The sequence below is a fragment of the Hipposideros armiger genome, unplaced genomic scaffold, assembly GCF_001890085.2.
Source record: "Hipposideros armiger isolate ML-2016 unplaced genomic scaffold, ASM189008v1 scaffold_377, whole genome shotgun sequence".
In the NCBI taxonomy this organism is placed as follows: domain Eukaryota; kingdom Metazoa; phylum Chordata; class Mammalia; order Chiroptera; family Hipposideridae; genus Hipposideros; species Hipposideros armiger.
In genome coordinates this window covers 620,884-644,613 of record NW_017731727.1, presented here as the reverse complement: position 1 = coordinate 644,613, position 23,730 = coordinate 620,884, and the positions used below count along the sequence as shown (strand labels likewise).

The window sequence follows — 23,730 nt, the reverse complement described above, 5'->3', positions numbered from 1 at the left end:
TTTTAAAAGCTCAAGTTAGCTAAATTGGCAGTCTACACTGATACCATTTTTAACCAAGTTCCACTTCATTTGTGTCACATAGGCTTTGTCTCTCTGTCTTCTTTTATACCCTTCCCAAAGAGAAAAATGTTATGCCAGCTCTGAGAAAGCCAGGCACAGACTATTCTTCTTCCAGACAGCATCCCATAAAAAGAAATGGCTTCTCTAAACCTCTCAAGTAATTGCTGTTTTCTGGGGATTTTTGTGGGGTTTTTTTATTTGTGTTGTTGTTGTTGTTTTAACTTCTCTAGACACAGGTTATTTCAGGTAACTTTCTAACTGGCTCCTTCAAGAGACCTAGCTATACATCAAAACACCAGCTCTTCATTAAAGCCAGAGAGATTCCCCTGGTGGTACTCACTTGACCATGATCTCCATTTGTCATGCTCCATGAAGGCACATGTAGTCACACAATATGAGCACACTTACAGACACCTACCTGAAACAGCAAACCTTGAAGCCAAAAAATGGGTGGAGCTTTCTGTCTGTTCTATTCAAGGATGCAGCATTGCCACCAAATGTCTATATACTCTCTTGCTTTCTAAAAGGTACAAGGGGGGCATTATCTAAACCTACACATGATCCTGACTGTTTTGATGTGGGAATTGAATCTTGGGGTGCAAAGGGAGAAGGGAAGTAAAGAAAGGCTAACCCATCCCAAACCTGATCTTTCTGAATTGACAGAAGACAACTTCATCTTTAAAGATAAACTGAGCCAGGGACCCCATTACTATTCCTCGACATGCTCTTTTCTGACATCCTGTTGACTCACTGACATTCCCAGCTCTTCTAAAAGTCAGGAGCCAAAATCTTAGCATACTTTTTTTTGGGGGGAGGTCACATTCTGCCTCCTTTTTTTAACTGCTTGTCTTAAAATACTTACTTTGCTTTTGCTTCAGTCTGTCACTTTGTGTCAATTACATATGGCCCTTCAACAGCAGAACACACCATCTGTTCCACAAACTAAAGCCTACACCCTTATGCCAGAGTTTGTTCCCTCCCCAAACATTTATTTGCTGCTGTATAGACACGGGCTATGTCCCAGAAGAGATACAGGTGATAGACTGGATGTCTGTATGAGGTCTACTCTACCTGAGGTTTGTTAGAGATAACCAGACCGGTCCTCCAGCCAAGTAAATCAGGTTGCCATTCCTCTCCTTTTCAGAAGGTTCTGAAATCATCCAGCAAAAACCCATCCCCTTATTAGAAATGCTACACAAACCATCCCACATTCTTTTCTTTCCGCTCTCTTCAGGTGCATAGCATGTTTAAATTTCTAGCTTATATATGTAAATTATTATTTGGACCTTCTAAATAAAAACCTGTACTAAAAACCTAAATCCAGTGTTTATTTTGATACTATTCAGAATAATGAGCCAAAGCCAACCCTACTTTCCTGGAGGCCTCAATATTGTATTTCACTTGCACTACTCCTCTACACTCCCTGCCGCTCATCACATCCTCCTCTGGCTCTTCCTTCATGTCTAACTTCTAGACCATTAATGTGTTGCAGGGCTCAATACTGGCTCCTCATTCAGCTCACCACTGCATGGCTCGATCTCCATGCTAAAGACACCTACATCTATTTCTCTAGTCCTGATCCTTCAGCCACCACAGAGGCCTAAATTTCAACCCCTTCTAGAACACTTGCCCTTTTATTTCTGAGAGTACCCCATGCTTTTTCTCCCCCAGATACTTGAACAAACTCTTTTGTCTTGACTAGAGCACTCCCTGTTCCTTACTGCAGCCCTTTACCCCAACTGGGAGTCCAAAAGCCCAGCCAAAGTCTCTTTTGATATCCCTTCTAAGCTCTCTCACAACCCCCCATGCTTCTGCTGTCATTACACTCAACACACTGTCTTGTAACTGTGTCCTTAATTGTCTTTCTCCACACATTAAGCTGAGAGCTCCACAAGGGTTGGAACTGTGCTGTCTTTATCACTGTAACCCCAACACTTCTTCTGGTTCTTGGCACCTACTAGGTGTTCGGTAAATGTCTGATGAATGAATAAATGTTAAAAGACCCACCATCACATCAAACTCAAATCTAAAAGTCAAATCATCCCACCAAAACTGCTAGCCCCTTCCTAATTTCCCCATTTCTGTCCCCAATACCAGCGTTATTCAATAAATCTCCTGCTCCAAGATCATTTTTTAAATTCTCTCCATCATCTATAACCACTATAGTCATTCACTAAGTCCTATCAATTCTTTCTTCCCACTCTTTCTCCAGTTTTCCCTCTTCTCCAACAAATTCATTCAAGATTCCCTGTTTTTGAGCTTGATGACTTCTCCTTTCCCTGACTTCCTCTGTGCTTCAGGGTATCTGTGCAAACCTCTGTCATAGCGCTTACCATGCTGAATTAGAATTTTCAATGGACAAAACTATCTCCCTTACTTACTAAGCTCAAAGCTCCTCAGGGCAAGGGCCATGCCTTATTTCCTATGTCCCCAGATCCTACCACAATGGCCTGAACGCTTTAAGTATTCAATAAATAAAATGAGCATTCATTAATTGTTTATTAAATGAATGAATGAAGCCCTGGCCTAACTCCCTGGTGCTACAGTTGCAGTTAGTACCTGTTCTACCTTCGGGGGAGATAAAGAACACAACATTACTTCATTATATCAACCCTTCATGAACTCAATGTCATCATCACATTTCCCCCTTTAAACTTCACTTCTTTGAGTTCAATAATTTTTGTTTCCTTAATCTTTCCTCACCTATATTATGTTTCTATAAGAAGTTCTTTTGCTGAATAATAACAGACAGGATGTTCATCCACCCAAGAACAATCTCTGGGTCAACATTTTGTAAATTGTTCTCAGGCTGATGATCCTTAGCTCCATTCAGGTTTCAATGAGGAGCAGACTTGGGCCAAAATAAATAAGAGAAAAACAAAAAGATAAGAGAACAAGTAGTTAAAGTATTTATTTGCTAAACTTGCTCTCAAACCTAAGAAACAATAGAAAACATCTTCCAACACAGGGCCCTGTTAATACTGTATGAGAACAGAGCCAGAGAATCAGTATAACTATTGAAGGGAAAAGAATTGAGGTTCAAATGAGTCTTAGCATACAGTTTGAGTAGACAAGAAAAAAACGCACATTGTTAACCCACATACACATACAGATTTATGAGGTATCATCAAAAAATATGGTGAATGTTTAAATTTTAAAATACTATTACAGTAAAAGATGTATTGCCATTAATGCCCCTCAAAAGACTCCCCCTCGCTTCGAACACACCATCCCATTATTCTTGCGACTTTCTGAAGCAGTTCTGGAAGTCCTCTTTCGTGAGTTCCTTTAGTTGTGCTGTCGTGGCTGCCTCCGTGTCCTGAATCGATTCAGAACTTTTATCTTTCATGGTCATTTTGAAATTTGGAAAGAGCCAGAAGTTGCACAGTGCCAGATTCAGTGAATAAGGTGGATAAGGATACACCATAATGTTTTTATTTGACAGAAATTGCAATACCAGAAGCGATGTGTGACACAGAGCATTGTCATGATGGAGGATGAAGTAAATACATTCACGAAAGAGGACTTCCAGAACTGCTTCAGAAATGGCAAGAATGATGGGATAAGTGTGTTCAAAGTGAGGGGGAGTATTTTGAGAGGGATTCATGGCAATGTGTCTTTTACTGTAGCATTTTTTAAATTTAAACATTCACCGTATTTTATGATCACACACACACACACACACACACAGGCGCGCGCGAGCACACACACACACACACACACACACACACACACACACACACACACCGGGGGTGCCAAAAGAAATATACAAGTCGAGACTTCGGTCAACATTGCTCAAGCAGTAGTTCACCATCATCAGAAGTGTCTGGACACTGATGGCAACCACTTTGAGCACCTCTTGTAATTGCAGAAGTCAAACGTGACTTGTATTCATCTTTTGTTATCGGTATATATTGAGTATTGCAGTTTTAATACAGTTTTCCTTTCTTAAAATGTGTATACATTTTTTGGCACCCTGTGTATATATAAAATCAGTAATAGGGAGTAAGTCTTAGACAATTAACAGACCACATAGAAGCCAGGTCTATAAGCAAGAGTGATTTTACGAGCATGAGTTGAAGGCTGGTTTAGTTGAGAAACCCCATGACAGATATTACCCCCACCCCCATACACACATATGCACCACCATACCTTAGAGAGCACAAATATGGACTCAAATGCTTTGCTCTTATTATATTTAGCTACTGTGATTCAGTACCTAAGCTATGAAAAGTGAGAAGAAACTTTTTCTGTTTCTTTACTTATGATAACCCACCCTGGTCTCCCCTGAAGATTTTTCTTAGCATGAGGATGTATGATCTGACTCTTTTATTAGAGAGATTCCTAGTATTGGGATAGGTTGTACTGAGGTCATAATCTTCCCTAGGATGGCCACAGAAAGCCTGCCTTACACTCATGGCCCTCTTATACACAACTTATCTACAGATATACCCACAGAAGATTAACACAGACATTATCTCCTCCTCCACACAGTGATACACATTTATAGATACATACAGACACACAGAGTCATTCTCAGCCACTCATCCGTGCAGAAACACACACCCTTGTATATAGTGACACATACACATGTATGCAAATATACCCTCTCTCAACTCAGTCTCTCATAGAAATATTTCTCTTTCTTTCTCTTGGATTCATACTCATACTGGTACAAAAACAGTCAAATATCCATTGGTAGGTAAGTTGAGAGGGTATCTGTCTTGGCAGACAGAAGTGGGTGTCAAGTGGGAGAGTAGACAAATGACTGGGAGAAGGTGGTGGCTGAGTGAGAATAGGTGGGTGGATGACAGAGTGACTGAGTAGGAAGAAGGACAAGCAATCAACTATGATAAGATTTTAGAATATCGTATTTATTTTCCAACCTTTTAATTCTCATTGTGGCTTTCCTTTGAACATATTCCAAGTCTCATATCTTCTTCTCTTTGTCTGGCAATCTTTAGCTCTTTCTGTCTCAGACTCTTTTCCTGTGTGTGTGTGTGTGTGTGTGTGTGTTACTTTCCCATAACAAAAAGCTAACTCTAGTGCCAGGTAATATTTTATAACAACAAGATCCCTGATGTGTAAGTGTAATTGCCTTTAAGAATTATTTGTAGTAATGAATTTGTGGAAATGTAATGAGAAAAAGAAAATGTGCTTGTTTATTCCTTTCAGGAAATTCTTCTATTCCCCCAGGTTTTCATCAGCTATATTTTTGGCAGTCTGTGGGCATGGAAATGTGAAGACATCACTCTCAAAGAGAATTATAATAATCACACCTGATTTATACAGATGTCACCATAGGTTTAGGCAGTTCAAAAATACAGCAATCAAAATGAACAGGCACTTAAAATTAAGGACATGTCATACTTTTGCTAACACTCTGCTTTTTAACATTATCAGTAGTTCACAGGAGATATTTTTCAGACTTGTAAAGTACTCATAATGGCAAGACAGATTTGTATCTTACAAGCTGAGAACCAAAGCAAGCTATAGATGCTGGTAAACTCTCTGCAAATCCATTACAAAGACTTAATTCATTTGGATTTCTTGAGCATACACTATGTATGCTAGACACTAAGGGGATACTGAAAAAACAAAAGACATTGTTCCTGGTCTCATAGAATTTATAGTACAGTTGGGGTGTGTTGGAGTGGCCTTGTGGGGTTTCAACTGAGCACTAAAGAATAGGTCGGATTCTAAAGCAGGCCAAGAGAAAAGCACAAGTGCGAGTGAAAGTTCAGAGTCGTAAAAGAGAACAGCATGTTTAGTAGACAGGTAGGAGGCTAGCCTGGGTAGATGAAGGCAGCATGTTTGAGAGTGGTAGGAGGAAAAGACAGATGGGCAGCAAGAGGACAAGTTGTACGGGACTTAGAATACTAAGTTGAGATCTGTCACCAATAGAGAGCCACCGAAATTGACCTCTTTTTATAAAATCAGCATTTATTAATATAATAATACCAATCTTTTCTAAAGGGAGAAACTCATGTGACAAAGAAAATGCTAAAATGTGAAGCAGTTTTATAGAAAGGCAGCACATATCATGAACTAATTTATATACTGAGACTAGTAAGTAAAAAGAGAGGTAACGGAGAAAATAATTACTCTGAGAGGGCTTACTACTAATAACTGTCATGAACACAATTATTCTTTGAAATTGAAGAATTAATTAAACCATTGGTAGCTTTCTGAAGGTCATGTAGATAGACTGAACAACTAAATAAGGATAATAAAACTATACTGAGTATCCTCAAACCTCTAATGAATTTGAGTACATGTGAAAAAGACAGGCTGGCTTCTGGTTATTCTGACCTTTCATCCATAACGTAATGGTCTGTTAATTCTTTATTGAACAAATAAATATTAGACACCCCTAATCCTAATCAGGGAGTTTAGTTCAATAAGGGGAGTTATAAATGCCAACAATGAAGCTCCAAAATAAAAAAGTACAAATAAATACCATATTGGTTACTGGATATATCATATATATATATATATATATATATATATAATCATTTTTCCTCTTCTCCTGTAGGACTCCCATGTACCCCTCAGGGTCAGGGGAGTATCTCCAGGCCATTTCCCCCACAGCTTCTAACAGCTGGCTTTCTCCCTTCTCCTTAGGGAAGAATCAAACAGATTAAGGGGATAATCCTAAATGCTTTTCTAAATTAAAACTAACTCAAAGAAGTAAGTATACATGACACTAAAAGTCAGATTTTCTCTCTGCTTAATGTGGAGAACGAATATCCTTTTGCACTTGGCACCAAACCAAAGTGACCGTCCCACACACACACAAGCAGAACCTCCCTCTCCCTCCCTAAAGTCCAAGATGTTCCAGACAACATAACAAACCACACGGTTGGGAATGATTCATATGTTTCCACTCTCCATCCAAAAATGAGCAAAAGAAGTTTCCACTTAATTTATAATCAGAATTTTCTGCACATTTCCTAAAAAATTAAAGGGAACAATTCAAAATCTAGCCTTTTTTCTCTAAAAATGACTGATTAGTTACAGACTAAAGTATCTTTTGGTAAAATACTTTTGTGCTCCATCTACCCCTGGAGATGAGGGCTATAGCTGCATGATGCCAAATATCTAATCAATCATCCAATGTTTTCATGTTTTCAAAAAGCTGGTGTTCTGTAGGTACAAGCTTATTCTATCCAGTCTTTTGTTATCTCAATAGTACATATGGATCGAGATTTTTCTGTTTGGAATATTTCTCAAGGCCAGTGCCTTATTATAGCTCCAACACCTGCAAATATTTGGCAGAGTGTTCTATCCTCTCCATCTCCCCCCCTCTTCCTGCAACCCTGCCCCCACCCCCATGTCTTGCCATTATGAAGCTGTAAGTTTATACAACATATCCTTTCCTTGATGCTGTTAATGGTTTATCTGTAACTCACGAAATGTGCAATTGCTGAAGCACACAGTTTAGTTCCAAATCCCATTCCATGGGGGGAAACTTAGATCCAAAAGGAAGTGGCAGCAGGCTGCAGTAGAAAGGATACTTAACTCAGGATCTAGGAGCTGGTTTAAATTCTGTGACTTTGACCAAATCTCTCAACCTATCAACCTCTCAGTTTATACCACTCTAAAGCGTAGGGCTTCAAATAGGCCAAATTCAAGGCATAACTTCTTATGACTCTAAGAATTGAAGTCAATGAGATTATTCCTCTCTGCAGTCTCGATATGAATATCACTTTGAGTGAAATCAACAGATAAACATTGAACTTTGTACACATTTATAAATACTGAATATAAAAAATAAAAAAACGCACAAACCATTGTCAGTGTGACTACTCTCAATATTGCTTGCCACAAATTACAGACAGGAACATGCATCCTATTCTGAGTATCACTACCCTCACCAACATCATAATTTTTACATAAATTACAATGACTTTTCTAGAGCATGGCAACGGGAAACTCTCCACTCCTTTCTTGCCCTGCTTTCACCCTATCTGGGTCTTCCTTTCAGCTTGGCTTATATATTCAGGCCCTATTTTGGGCTGATAATCTTATTATTCATTTATGCATTTTATTTTTCTGGAATTTCTGGTAAGTTGCTCTCTTTTTAGAAGAACTTAAACCACACAGAAGGCAGGCAATGGGAATAAAACAATTTGTTGGATCTGATATTTCTTAACATCAACATGAGGTACTAGGGCTTTAAAAACCGGGACTTACTCTCACATAAATATTATATGGCCCAACAACTTGGGAAAACTCTGTCCACTGAACACAAATGAAAGATTAAGAATTTCCAAGGCAGGGACTGCAAACAAGTGCGTCAGTCTATAACCCACAAAAATGAACCCTGGCACAAAATCTAATCTGGATTAAATATTTATGGGCTTCGGTTTAAAGTTTTAGTTCACGTAGTTGATTATCCCTCCTGACTTCGTGGTACACTTCAGTTCCTTTTTTATCCGTTTGTTTTGTTTTCTAAGGCAGGCTTAGAATTAGTCCTGCATTAAGGGCTTGACAGCAATTTGTGGTCAGTGCCAAACCTTTGTTTCTTTAGTGTACTGAGTGTGCAACCATACACTGCTGTCCTCCACAAAAATCTCTCACCTACAGAGATATACTCAGACACCTCCACCCACACCTACGCAGAGACACACCCAACCTTCCCACTGCTACAACATAAATACGCAAATCAACACATATGCTAATTGTAGGACATCTACACAGGTACTCACATACTTTAAAGAAGAGGTGGAAAGATCATGGCAAAGATATGCAGTGTGCAATATGCCACTGACAGAGGAGAGAGGGTGCTGTTTCCCTGGCAGACTACTGGTGTGGCAGGCCGTGGGTTATCTCCCCCGGAATTGGTCAGAGGTGAATGAATGCAAGCAGGTTTATGCCACAGATGAAATAGGTTCCAGTGAGAGCTTGCAGGTAAGCAGGTTATTCCTCACAAGAACAACTTGGAGTTAACTCACTTGTTATACAAGAAAAGTGACCTGTGTTGTTAAGGAAATTGCTAACTGTATAACTGTGTATATAGAGACAAAGTCGTGCAAGGGATATTTCCCAGATCCCTTACCTTGAGTTTCTCAAACCGATCATTCAGGGATGCGACCTGATGGTCTCGGTGACGCCCCACCAGTTTGCATAAGGCACAGATCAATTGGTCATCGGATACACAATACATGTTCACTTTCTCATTCTCGTGGTCCAGGCAGGTGATCCCTCGAAGGTGTGTGTCTGGCACTGGTTCCACCAGGCGGTGGCTGGTGAAAGGTTTCTTGTTAGGATGTGTGGCCCGCAGGCAACGGTCACAGTAGGAGACCTCACAGGTGATGCATGTTTTCACTGCATCCCTTGGCGGATCCTGCTCACAGAATTGGCAAGCAATTCGCTCACTAGACATGGTGGAGCTGGGCCTGTAAGTCCTCTCACGGCGGCTCTCACTTGGGGAATTGGGCCCACTAACTGAAGCCTTCTGGAAACGGTCAATAATGTTCTGCAGAGTCACATTCCTCTTGAGGCCATCCAGGCCCCGGTGGTTCAGCGAGATAACATACCTGCACGTAGGACACTGGAAAGCAGTAATGGGTTCAATGGCTTCACCAGAGCTGCAACTGGAGACCAAAATGCGATGGGCACAGCTGAAGCAAAGGCTATGAGCACAAGGGAGCAGAAGGGGGTCTTCAAACAACTCTAGGCAGATTGGACAGGTCAATTCAGACTCCAGTGTTTCCATCTTTAATGAAAATAATCCTGCTGAGGCATTAAGAACCACAGAGGCTGGGCTTTCACCTGCAAGGAATACAAAGCAAGAGTCATTAAGCATTTCCAAAGGAAAAGTGGATGTGGCATAATTATTCACTAATGGAGGCTTTTTAACTATTAGTTTCACATGTACAGACAGCATAGTGATTAGACACTTACATACCTCACAAAGTGATAACCCCAATAAATCTATCAATGGAGGTTTTACATGCTGCATTCCCCAAGGATGCTGGAGCAATAGGAAAGCAATTCAGGAATTAATCAGGAAGCCTTGCTCCCTTTTCAAACCTTGTTTTTGACAAATGCCTGAGTTTATTTTCCTGCACTAATAAACAGAACCTAGTGGCCACCTCCAAATCGTGGTTTACTGGTTAACATTGCTATTCCAGCTCACAACACTGGCATGGATCATTCACTCACATATTCTCCACTGACATTTCTTGTCCTCGACTATGATGAGCCTGAGGCCCTGCAAAATTCTCAATCTCCATTCTCCAATATTGTTACCTATTTTACTTCAAGGTAAAATATAGGGGCTGCTCCTATTTCACATCAAGTGGAGGGAAAACAAGGCCATATTTCAAAGTAACTCTCTAGTTCTTGAAATGATTCCAGTCTGAGAGCCTGCATAAGAAGAAGAGAGAGCTTTAGAAAAATGTAGTTCTTAGTGCAGGATAATAAGTTCTTTACAGAATGAACTTGAATTACTTCCTATTACCACATGGAAATTTATGTTCTGTCCCACTTCTAGTAAACTGAGTTTCTAGAAACAAAAGATGATAGTTTTCATTTTCACTTTCTTCCTTCACCTTCAGAAAACTCTTCATCAAGCTGAATGAGAAATGGTTTTAAATTTTCGACTTACTCAGCAATAGTTGCTGATCAATAATGAAGACATACTACCTTGTGGCTTCAGTTGGTTTTACTATTTAACATCTGCTGACCTAGCATAAGCTCACCTCTCCATGTGTCCTTTCATACTTCCTAAAACATAACAAGATGCAAATCAAGATCTAGATATAAATTAGCAAGGAGAGGAGCCAGAAATTTTCAGATCTGGTAATCTTCATTTTAGTGTGCATCTGAGTGAAAGAAGTCACCCAACTGACAAGAAGCCAAACTCTTGGTCAATCTATCTCTCCTCTCACAGACATTTCTGAGCTGAACATATAGATACTTGTTGGGTCTCCCATTAATTAAAATCAACACACATAAATGTTCTAAGCTAGCCTTAACTAAGGAACAATACAAAATATATGGTATTGACTGAAAGTGTTAATCCTGCTCATCCTTTTGCTTTTGCATAACTTTTGTTCATCATCTCACTATCATTGGAGACACTCATCAAGGCTTGAGAATTTGACTCTGCTATTGATATTTGTTCATATTTGTCTTCTATCGAATATCCACATAGCCCTCTTACAGGATACTTAAATAGAGTACAATTACACCTTCTGCAAAAGTACAATAGATGTATCCCTAAAAGCTGTTTCTAAATCAAAACTTTTAAGTAAACTGAACTAACTAGCTATTTTGTGGAAATCTATAGGAAACTGAGCGGTAAAAGTGAAGAAACTTTTTGTAAAACTGACACTCTGGTAATTTCAGATGTTTGAATAACTGTTTTTTAAAAATGAGATGTGTGGTATTCTTATTTTACAATTTACAAGTGCTTGAAAATTGTTGGCTAGTATTTTGTAGCTTACAACATCTATCAGCATTCACCTACAGAGATGAAAAAGTAAAACAATTAAAATGTACATATATTGTAGAATCTTAGAATTGGAAGAGACTTTAGAGATGACAGATTCCAACTTCCTCTCAAGGCTGCGATACTGCCTTTCATAGCTCCACTGCTCAATTCAACATATCTGTAAGTGAACCTGTTATTGGGTTTTCGGAAAAGTCATGATGCATTTTTGCAATGAAAAGCAGAAAAAATACGTAACAACTTTTCCGACAACCCAATATTTCCCCCTCCCCTGAAAAAACAAAACACCTGCTCCTCTTCCAATTTCCCCTATCTGATGAATATCCTCATCCAAGACCAGAAAACTAGGAGTTCTCTCATTTACATGTGTATATTACCTCATCCACTGGTGGCTTCCAGAACATTCTGTTTTATTTCATTTACATATCTGTGTCTCCAGCTAAGTCTCCCTGCTCCTTGAGGGCATCAATTATTGGGTTGTCAGAAAAATCATGACATATTTTTTCTATGTTTTTCGTTGCAAAAATGCGTCATCACTTTTCTGACAACCCAATATTCCATTTTTTATTCAGAGCATGATGCCTCAGACCCATTAGACATTAAATAATTGTTAAATAAAGGAACCCTTAAAGTAGAAGTAGTTGGAAGGGGCCTAGCATTTGTACAGCACCTCCTGTATTCTGAGTACTATGTTAAGCACTTTACACACATTGTTTCATTAAATCCTATCAAGGAGCCTGTGAGAAAGATACTACTACTATATCTGTATTACAGTTAGGAAATTGGGGCTCAGCATTGTTAAGTAAATCAACCAGGAACATACATACCCAGAGCACTGGGTCACAATGCCTGTGCTGTTTTCCCTACACCTCTTTTTCAATCATCTCACCTCCTTCACTGAAGTTTATCTTGACTATCTATAATAGAGTTTCTAAACAGCACATTTCCACTTCTATTTTTGTCTCTGTGTCCCTCTGGGTTTCTCTGAATCTGCCTCTCATCTGAGTCCCTTCCAGAACTTTCTCTCTTTGTTCTAGGCATGTTTCCATCTCACTCTGCAATTCTATTACTATCTCTTCCAGAGCTGCATATCTGCATTCCTCAATGTCTGTGTTGGAAGATATCTGGAAGGATTAAGTAAGGCCCCCGCCAAAATGACAAATGGTCAGGAACATAGTTGAAAGACGTGTATGTGTTGAAACCTATACAAAACAATCAGAGTACCACAACTCTTCTAAGTCTCAGGAGGGTGTTGTATAAATTATTCTGTACAGAGGAAAAGCTCTTTAAATTTTCCTAGAACCCTAAAATTGCTCCCAAGTAAGTGTGACACTTGAGCCTCACTATGAAATTAAGCTTAGGAAAGTATGATATGGGTCAGGATTGCCTTAGGTGAGGTCAAAATAGGATTTTAAATCAGGGATTCCTGAATCTTCTGAAACTGTTTGAGAAATGTTGTGTGTATGTCATATATGCATTTTCATGGGGAGAGTGTTGTCCGTAGCATTCAAAATGTTCTCAAGAGTCCTTGACAGAGTAAAAGTCAAACATCACTGCTCTAAAATAACCTACCTTAACTATTTCAGCTCTATAAAGAATAATATATATGCTGGTTACAGTCTGTTGCTTATGATATGTAACTTTTCTATACTGTTCTATTATCATCATATAGTAGCTGCTTTAGCCAAATTTGAGGAACTGAACATTTTTTCAATTTCTTCAAACACCTATTCATCTCATCTCTCATTTATGAGGCCACCTTGTTCTAGCGACTCGTAATATTTCAGCATCCTTTCAACCATCCCCCATTTTCCCTAATTTCCTGATTATCTAAACATCTTTCCCCTTAAAGTTTATTGGGCATTTACTATGTGCTAGGCACTAAATAATACCTTTTATGTGTATTATCTCATTTAATTTTCACAACAACTCTCTATATCAGCGGTTCTCAACCTTCCTAATGCCGCGACCCCTTCATACAGTTCCTCATGTTGTGGTGACCCCCAACCATAAAATTATTACACTTTTTATGTAATAAAACTATAACTGTAATTTTGGTACTGTTATGAATCATAATGTAAATATATTTTTGTTTTCCGATGGTCTTAGGCGACCCCTATGAAAGGGTCGTTCAACCCCCAAAGGGGTCATGACCCACAGGTTGAGAACCGCTGCTCTATATTACCAAAATAAAATAAAAGGTAACTTGTCCAGGGTTATACTTGTTTATAAGTAACAAAGCTAAGATTCAAACCCAGAATACAACTGAGAGTCTACACATAAACTCATATATTCATATTTTTATGTTCAATTGACTTTCAACAAGGGTTTGAAGACCATTCAATGGGGGAAAGAATAATCTCTTTAACAAATGGTGCTGGCACAACTGAATATCCACATGCAAAAGGGTGAAGTTAGAGCCGTACCTCACACCATACATAAAAGTTAACTCAAAATGGATCAACGATCTAAATGTAAGTGCAAAAACTATAAAACTCTTGGAAGGAAACATAGGTGTAAATCTTTGTGAACTTAAGTTAGGCAAGGGTTTCTTAGATGGCACCAAATGCAGAAGTAAAGAGAAAACTAGATAAATCAGACTATTAAAATTAAATTTTTAATGCTGCAAATAACACCATCAAGAAAGCGAAAAGACAACTCACAGAATGAGAACAAATATTTGCAGATCATATATGTGATATGGGTCTAGTATCTAGAAATATACAGAACTCTCACAACTCAACAATTAAAAGAAAACAAAAATGGGCAAAGGATTTGAATAGACATTTCTCCCAAGAAGATATATAAATGATTAATAAGCATATGAAAAGATAGTTAACCTCATTACCATTAGGAAAATACAAATCAAAACTACATTGAGATACCACTTCATACTCATTAGGATGGCTGTAATACTACTTCACACCCGCTAGGAAAACTACAATTAAAAAAATATATATAGCAGGGCCGGCAGAGTGGTTCAGTTGGTTAAGAGCGCGAGCTCTGAGCAACAAGGTCGCAGGTTTGATTCCCACATGGGCCAGTGAGCTGCGCCCGAGCTAAGCTGCCAATGAGCTGGTGAGAGCATGTGCTCTTAGCAGCAAGGTTGCCGGTTCAACACCCATATGGGATGGTGGGCTGTGCCCCCCCACCCTGCAACTAAGATTGAACAGGGCACCTTGAGCTGAGCAACTGCCTTGAGCAAATGACAGGCAGCCGGATGGCTCAGTGTGCAACAAGGTTGCTGGTATGACTCCCGCATGGGATGGTGGACTACGCCCACCCCTACTCTGCAACTGGACTGAAAGTGGCAACTGGACTTTGAGGTGAGCTTGCACCCTCCACAACTAAGATTGAGAGACAACAGCTTGACTTGGAGCTGATGGGTCCTGGAAAAACACAATGTTCCCCCTCCCCAATTCCCCAATAAAAATCTTTAAATTATATCTATATCTATATCTATCTAACTATCTATATATCTATATATATATATATATAGATATAGATATCTCAAATATATCAACCAGAATGTGGATAAATTGGAACCCTCATACATTGCTGGTGGGAATGTAAAGTGATGCAGCTTCCTTGGGAAATAGTTCAGCAGTTCCTCAACAGGTTAAATGTAATGTTACCGTATGATCCAGAAAAACTGAAGACATGCTCACTCAAAAACTCATACACAATGTTCATAGCAGCATTATTCATAATAGCCAAATGATGTAAATAACCCAAATGTCCATCAACTGATGAATGGATAAACAAATGTAGCATATCCATATAATGGAATATTATTCAGTAAGAAAAAGGAATGGAGAACTGATACATGCTACAACATGGATGAGCTTTGAGAACATTATTTAAAGTGAAAGAATCCAGTCACAAAAGGCCTTGAATTATATGATTTCATTTATATGAGATGTCCAGGTTAGGCAAACCCAGAAGAACAGGGAGTAGATTAGTGGTTGCCAAGGACTGGGGTGTTGGGGGAATGGTGAGCTACTGCTAATGCATATGGGGATTCTTTCTGGGATGATAAAAATGATCAGAAATTAGTAAGTGGTGATGGTTGAATACCTTTGTGAATGTACTGAATTATATACTTTAAAATGGTGAATATTATGATATGTGGATTATACTTCAATTTTAAAAGTTTCAAACCCGGGTCTGACTCCAGAGTGTGAAGAGTTAACCACTATATTATACTTCCAGCTATGTAATTATGTAGTATTTCTAAACTCTATTGGATTGCTTACTCTTTTCAGTTGTTTTTCTAGGTAAGTGATTTTCAATCTAGGTTTTACAATAAACTGGGATATCAATAATGAACAACAGGTATTAGAAAATTCTTAGCTCCCAATTTTTATTCATTTAAAAATATAAACTCCTAAAAAATATTTGATTCTTATATCACAAAATACTTTTAGGAAGTACAAGGGGGAGGGATACGACAAAAATAAAACAGTGGGAGTGTGTTGCAACTTCAAAAAGTTTGTGAATCACGAATCTATGCAAAATCAGCAAGTTTGCTAAGGATAAAGACAGGATGTGAACCTGATAAGGTACAACCCAATGACAGGTAATCATGAAGCATTTGCCAGAAAACACAATGGACTGTCACAAAAATGCATTGATGAAAGTCGGGGTAGCAGACCATTTGCCATGTTAAGAAACAAATGCTCATGTCCACATACACTGATTTGATCCCTTCCATATCATTTAGTTACTGCCATGTAGTCAAATAAGTATGTTTATGTATTTGCCCTTGCTCTATTACTAAAATGTTTTTCTGAGTCTTATCTTCACCCACCTTCCCTTCAGGCTGAGACCCTGAAAAAAAAAGAAACTGATGACAATAAACTATAAGAAGGTATACCATAAGGCTGTGTGAGTAGGTAGAAATAGAAAAGAGGAGTTTAAAAGCAGGTGATTAAGATAAAAATAATGCATTTTGCATTACAAAATGAAAGACCCATTTCAGCATCACCCTTCAGATCCAGCATTCAGTTAATTCTGCTGAGAGAGGATCTGTGATCTGCACTTGGCAGAATTCTATTATTTCAAATGTTATTTGATCATAATTAAATGCCCATTTATTTCAAAAGTTTATATTCCATCTAGTTTTCATCTTTTAGGTCTGCAAAGCATGGCTCTGGGCTCTCACTACCTCCCTGAGGAGCCACCGTCTCCCCTTCTTCAGAGAAGAAGAGGCCTCTGGGCTGTAGAATGAGGATTGAGCTGAGTTGTAAGATTTGTTTAAAAAACAAACTAATGTAAAATAAACATTCTTCAGGATATTAACATTAATGTCCCCTGAGCTCTTCCTTAAAACACTAGAAACTGTCTCCTTTCCTTGGGGGATAAGTAAATGAGCCCTGGCTGAATCTGATGCTTCCTTAACTGTAAAATGTTATGTAAGTTGGGCTAGAATCACCAGATGATCTCTTTAAGATGCTTTCCAGCTCTGATGTCCTATTATTACAGAGCTCTTGCAAGCTGTTACCACATAGGAAAGACACCTTGGATTATTGAAAACTTGCTCCTCAAAACACAACTCTTAATTGTTAGTGTCACTAGAAAGGATGACAAGCAATGGGCATCATCATGAGAAGAACTGGAAATAAAAAACAAATGCTTTACTTTCCCTTAGCTAAGCCAAGGTGATGAAGAACAGTGGCTGGTTTTGCCTGTTGTGCCTCAAGGAAGATATAGTGGGTGTTCCAGAGGAGCACTAAAGGGGAGAGGAGTTCTGTGGGAGTATAAACTAAGAACACCTTTTGGAAGTGAAAAAGAAGACAACGAAATTCTAGTATACGATTAGTAGGAAAAAATCCCGAGGCTCAAAAAAAGATCATTTGGAAACATAAAAGGCAACCAATGCATGGAATTCTCACCCTAAACCGATAAAGACTGAAAATAGAAACCCAGAACAAAGAGGCTAGGTGGTCAGTAAGCATAACTGACAGTAAGAGTCATCTTACATTTGTGTACCACTTTATACTTTTCAAATGGTTCCAAAGCCATTATCTGATTTGATCCACATAATAAAGCCTGGTTGTAGTCCTGGCTCTAAAGTGACTTAGCTGAGTGATCCTAGGTAAGACATTTAAACTATTTGGGCCACAGCCTCCTCATCTATTGAATGAAAAATACCTGCCCTGCACATCTCACAGGCTCTTGTGAGGATCAGATGAGGATAAAATAAAATCACGAACTTGCTTTACAAATATAGATATTCTCATCATATAGTCACAGATGACAGATACAAAGCTAATTATTAAGGAAAACAGCCAATGTTTGGAAATTAATCTCCAAAAAATGGTTGACATAATAGAGGACAATCACACTGCCCCACAAGTTTTCTGGAGGACCATGCATTTGATTGTGTTATTTATTTTGCTCATATGACTCCCTTGTTAGACTGGAGTCCCCCAAGGGAGCAACTGTCTCTCTTCTCTTCTCTTCTCTTAAGCTTTTATCATGCACAGGGAGAGCTCAGGACTGGAGGTTGATTACCAACTGACAGAGAACGCCAGAGCCAGTTCCTGTCTGATAGGTTATTAACATCTAGTTAATACTTTATAGTATGTGGATTTAATGATATTTTCTTTACAATAATTAGCTCCTAAATCCAACCATTGGGTATTTTATACAATACAGTCACCATAAAAAATTAAAATGAATATCACAATAGCAGAACTAAAAGTATTAAATCTGCTACAACTGTAAAAGATATAACCTAAGAACCAAGAAATGGTTTTGCCAAGGTAACACATGATAATTGTCAGGAATCCTAAGTACATTCATAACACCTTTATCTTAATGCAGATTACACTTGCAATTGCAAGGTTGAACAAATGAAGAACAAACTTAATTTACCTACTGCTACCAGTACAGCGTTCCATCTATTCCAGGACTATTTTTCCCAATCTCTGTTACCCAATGAAACATCTGTAGATGTTTAAATGTTCAGTGGCACACCTGGATGGGCAGGCATCTCTGCTTCTTCAAAATAAAATTGGCAATATATGTGTGTAGGACATGCTGTTGAACGTTAGGCTGGGAGGACCCCGAGTTCAAGTCAGAAACAAGGGACAGAGAACAGAAGCCTATTTGAAATCAAGCTTCTACTCCCCTGGGAACCACATGGATCCTAGCAACACTGAACAAAGGGCTATAGACAAAGCAATGGAGGATTCAGGACCGTAAACCATTTTTCTACCTCTGGGCTGTATACAAGCAGACACTTCACTGTCCTACATTAGCACTGTCTGCCATGCCCATGCATTATGCTCCCAACCCGGCAAATTGTAAATACTGGGATTTTCTGTTTCAGGAGGGTTTTAGATTATACAATGAATTTGTTATCAGATCATTTGGTCTCAGTAAGAGGAAGATCCAGAGACAGGAGACGCTGTTCTGCTCATCAACCAGGGGCACCTGACCTGCAGAAAAGAGACTGAAATAAAGCCCAAGGTCAGGCAGTCAGAGCTCTGCAGGGAGACAAGAATCCAAGTAGGACATGCCTTACTAAGGATACTTTGCTAACCCACTTAGGTTGAACCAACACCCTAAGGTGCATTCAGGTGAGCTCCATATGGAGAAGGGAGTGGTGGGATATTGGCACATTACTCAAAATCCCACCGCAACGCATACTTTGACCTCCAGTAGTCTTAGCAGACTATGGGCTTTCTACGGGAAATGCAGAAGCTGGGAGATTGACTTTTGAAAATGCGATGTCTGCCTTTGGTCATGGAGAAGGGGAAGATGGAAAAAGAGAAACAGTATAAACAGCCACAGACCTCCAGGGCACACGGAAGACTCTTAACCAACTTTTACTTCATGAAAATGGAGAAACATATATTGATCCTTGGAAAAGAGGTGGAATCCAAGGGGGACTAGAAGCCTGCACAAGGGGGATAATTGGATTTAAATTTCTTGTCTCAACACTACTTATCTGGTCTTTTCACTTGTGAGCATGATCCAACACACTGGTTGAGAAACATTTTTCTAGTCTTTTCTTTACACTGCTCAGTGATGAGGATGATGTTTTTTGAGAGATCTGAAATACAGACATTACTTTGTGCCTTCTTTGTTTTAAGAATGTCTTATAGCTTTCAGTGTACAGGTCCTTCACCAACAGTTTAGTGGTTACCAGAGGGTAAGGGAGGAGCGAGGGTGGTAGAAGAGGGGAAGGGGGTCAAATATATGGTGATGGAAGGAGACTCTGGGTGGTGAGCACACAGTGTGATATATACTCATAGATGATGTATTATAGAAATGTACACTTGAAACCTATATAATTTTACTAATCATTGTCACCCCAATACATTTTAATACATAAATAAGAAACACAGACATTAGCGCAACACCACCTTAGTACCAAAATTTCATTCATCAAAAGGTGAACAATTGTGAACTCTCCTGACCTGTCATATATCCAGTATCAGCGTGTTACATGTCATGTTTTGATGATGCAAGGCTCTAAGTTAAGACATCCAGCTTAAGTAAGGAGGTGTTTCACAAACACACTGTCTCATGTTCATTCCCCTGTGCACAGAAGACAAAAACTAACTACTGAATGGAAATGCAGCATCCCCTGGCCTCCACTAGCACCCAAATCCCATGGCCCAACAGCCATGGAATTCCCACAATCCATAAAGACTGAGTGACAGACACGCACAAGGCCAAGCAGGTGTCTCTGAGAACAGTCATTCCACACACAATCTGTGACTCAGCCCTGTCTTTACCTCCTTTTTAGGGCTCTGTGTCCCTATTGGGAAAGAGAAAACCTAAGTGCTAAGGGATATGTGAAAAGAAGATATTCTCACCTCTTCACCAAGCCAGTGAGGTTTGCTGACTGGTAAAGACATACTCCTTCTGTAGTTCCCTTCTCAAGTGTCATGGTGTCAGCAGATTTTATGGGAGGAGGGATGAGGAAATGGACAGGCTCACTACCCAAAGCAATTTTCGGATGCAATTATGAGACTCCACTGGCACCGCTTTAGGATCTGCAAGTCAGAGCAAGTTGCCCTGCACTTAAAGAGGAGGGATTAACTAAACAAACTTCATCTAAATCAATTTGCACTGTTCGGATGATACGTTCATGAAGCAACCAAGTCACTCTGATTTGTGGCAGGACTTCTGGGGGTGGCCATGCAAGGCACAACATGCTAGATGAGAAGTCTAGTAGTCATGAAAGTAAATAAGAGAAACAATCACCCCTTCATATCCCTAGCCTCTACCCCTGCTCCACACAGCCCCTCCCTGTCCTAATCCTGGAACTGCAAGTTAGGACATAGGCCTCAAACAAGCAGGGGGCCAAAATACTAGGCCAGGGCTGGGGCATCAGCCCAGTCAGCAGAGGACTCCGCACATTATAGGTGCTTAATAAATATTGTTGACTCACCGCTGCTAGATACTAATCATGCTTATATAGCCATGCCTAAAATTATTTATGCCACTTTTCAGTAGAAATTAGCTAACTGCCCCCATACAGGCTAAAAATGGGTGAGGTTACGTTTTCAAATGCATCTGACTCAGATTGTTAGGTTGGAGTACATACATTAGGTATGATTTAAGTCTCAACTTAAAATAATCACCATTACTCTGTATGCCTAGTTTTATGTATGCTGCATTCAGTTGTATGTGCATTCAGTACAATAAAACAGACTGAGGACCGAAGTGCAGTGATAGATTTGGCTACAGGCGGGCTAATAATGGCAAGTTAAGATTTCTAGTAAACTAGGGTTCCTACTTACACTTAGTCAATCTATTGTCCTAATAAAAAGGTAAATGAAACACTGTCTTTGAAAAGTGTATGTAGTGCTGAGGGTTTGTAGAACCCTTTCATCTTCAAAGGACCAAGCCAAGACTCACAAAACCCAGTACACAATATTATGCCTTTTACACAAGTGCATCAACTATGAAAGAAAGGTCATAGGAATATCCTAAGGCCAATGCAACATCGGATTTGGGAGAAACTCTCTGATCTTCTTGGCTCCTAGACCTGTATTTCAACCACATAAATCAAGCTGTGAGGAACAATCCGGAAAAATCTAATTCACATTATATATCTGTATTAAGTTAATTGATTGGGCAGGAATATATAAAATAGCAAAGACTGTTTCCCCCTCAGGCAGTGATGAGTGGACCGGGGTGAAAGGGGGGATGTAAGGGTTCGGGGTAGAGCAAGAAGTAGGGGAGGGACTGTCTCTCTCTTCAGCCTTTCCCTTCTATTGGAACATGGACAGAGAACTGATACCGAGAGGGAACAGAATGGGGTAAAAGGCAGCACTTATGGCCCAACCTGAGAATCAGAGGACTGAACCCCCACACAGGACTTGTCTATTTATATAGTCTCCAATATATTATTTTATAAGGGCTCCTCCTCGGAGACACACAACCATCACTAAGCACCCACCCCACACTCAGAAATCCTGAAAAAGGCAAACTGTTTGAGAAACAAGAAGCTGCATTGCTGGGTGGCTGGGAGTACACAGGTTGATGGGGGAAAGGGTCCGCGGGATGGGTGGATTCGGGGAGGGGGCGGGAGGCAGGCGTTGGGTGGGCAGGTACGTGTGTGATGTTGTAGGAAGGTGAGTGAGTGTCAAGGCGGTAGGAGAGTGTAGAGGAGTGAAAGTCAAGAACCCACGACCCCAGGATCCCAATTTCCTGCTCTGAGAAATGTCTCCCAGAAATAATGTGCTGCGCATGAAGTGCGAAGTAACCTAAATCGTATCATCACCAAAAATGTTTCTGTAAATCGAATCCACTGTTATTTACTTAATTCTTACGAGCCAGGAATGGAAAAAACCCCACCTCTCCGCGATTCAGTCGCAGTCTATCCAGGGGACATACGCAAGTTTCCCCTCTTCCTACTGAGCTGGTTTCAGAGCTAGGCCAGAAATAAGGAACCACTCAGACTCCAGGGTCGCTCCCCTGGCAAGAAAAGGGATTAAGTTTCGCCGGGCCTCCCCGCTGGCAGGCTGTCCGCAGCACCTCGGGCTGCGACAGCAGCTACCGCCGGGCAGACGGCCGGCCGAGCGGCGCCGCCCGGGCCGACGAGGCTGCCGGCCGCGGGAGCGTGGGAAGGCGCTCGTGGGAAGGAGGCGCTCGACTGGCCGCGCTGGGCCCGGCCCGGCTGTGAGGAGGCCTCGAGCCGCCCCCGCCCGCCACCCGGAGTGCAAACTCCATCCCAGGAGGGCGGCAGCGACGGGAACCCGGGCCTCAACGGCGCAACGGGGAGTCAGGGCCAGGACGGGGCCCCGGCCGCCGCCTCGAGCCTCTCGCAGCTCGTCACCCTGCCCCGCCGAGCCCCGGAACCCTCGGCCCGCGCTGGCCCCGGCCACACCTGAGAGGCGGCTGGAGCCGGGGCCGAGCCCTGCGCGGGCGGGGTGCTGGGCCCCCGGGGGCCGCGGCGAGGGGGCGCGCTTTACCCAGAGCGTTCCCGGGTGCCGGCCATCTCCTGAGCGCGCCCCAGGGCGCAGGGCGCTCGCCTCCCTCCGCCGCGAGCTGGCTCAGGCTCCGATGCTGGCGCGAGCTCCCCGGGCTGCCGCTGCCGCCGCTCTAGGCCGCCGCCCGCCTTCGCCTTCGCCTTCGCCTTCGCCGCTGCCGCCGCGCAGCAGCCGGGATCCGCCCGCCCGCGCGCCCCGCAAGGGACAGCACGGCGGTCGCGACGCTCCAAACTTAAGAGTTTTCGCCCCCTCAGTCCATGGGCAGCACCATGACACCACGGCAGCTCCACACTGTCATTTCCGCCGCCGCAGAGAAAAGAAAAGCAATCCCTTCGAAAAGGGGGGTGGGGTGGGGGCCAACAGGGCTGGGGCTGACGCCCGGAGGGAGCACCGGCAAAGGCCCGGCAGCAGGGGCTCTCGGCCACCTTCCGGGCCTCACCTTCAGCCTCCCCCGCCGCTCCCAGCTACCCCAGCCCCTCCTCTGGAGGCGCGTTTACATGTTTTCTCCCTGGGCAGGAGTGACGGGAGAAACCTGAGCAAGCAAAGGCAGTGGGTGGGTGGGGTTCGGGTTACTACTGTACCTACCAGCTGATTCCAGCAGCCTTTTCTCCAGCGCCCTGTCATCTTGAAGGAAGACACACCGAGAGGGGCTGAGCGGTCGTGTGTGTGTGTGTGTGTGTGTGTGTGTGTGTGTGTATGTGTGTGTGAGAGAGAGAGAGAGAGAGAGAGAGAGAGAGAGAGAGAGAGAGAGAG

At 41.3% G+C, this 23,730-nt stretch overlaps 1 protein-coding gene across 4 annotated transcripts in view; it reads right to left on the bottom strand.

Annotated features, from left to right (window-relative positions):
• Window positions 1-23,697, bottom strand: part of MID2 (midline 2) — an 85,598-nt gene extending 61,901 nt beyond the window's left edge. For 2 of the 4 annotated variants that reach the window (XM_019662454.1, XM_019662455.1), the window contains exons 1-2: window positions 22,960-23,504; window positions 9,122-9,837 (exon numbers count right to left, since the gene is read on the bottom strand). In XM_019662454.1, the coding sequence (XP_019517999.1) occupies window positions 9,122-9,781 (660 nt within the window). In that variant the 5' untranslated portion in view covers window positions 9,782-9,837; window positions 22,960-23,504. Of the gene's footprint in view, window positions 1-9,121; window positions 9,838-22,959; window positions 23,505-23,562 lie in introns of those variants that run through there. The other 2 variants (XM_019662456.1, XM_019662457.1) reach the window with 2 other exon arrangements.
• Window positions 23,698-23,730: the final 33 nt, after the last annotated feature.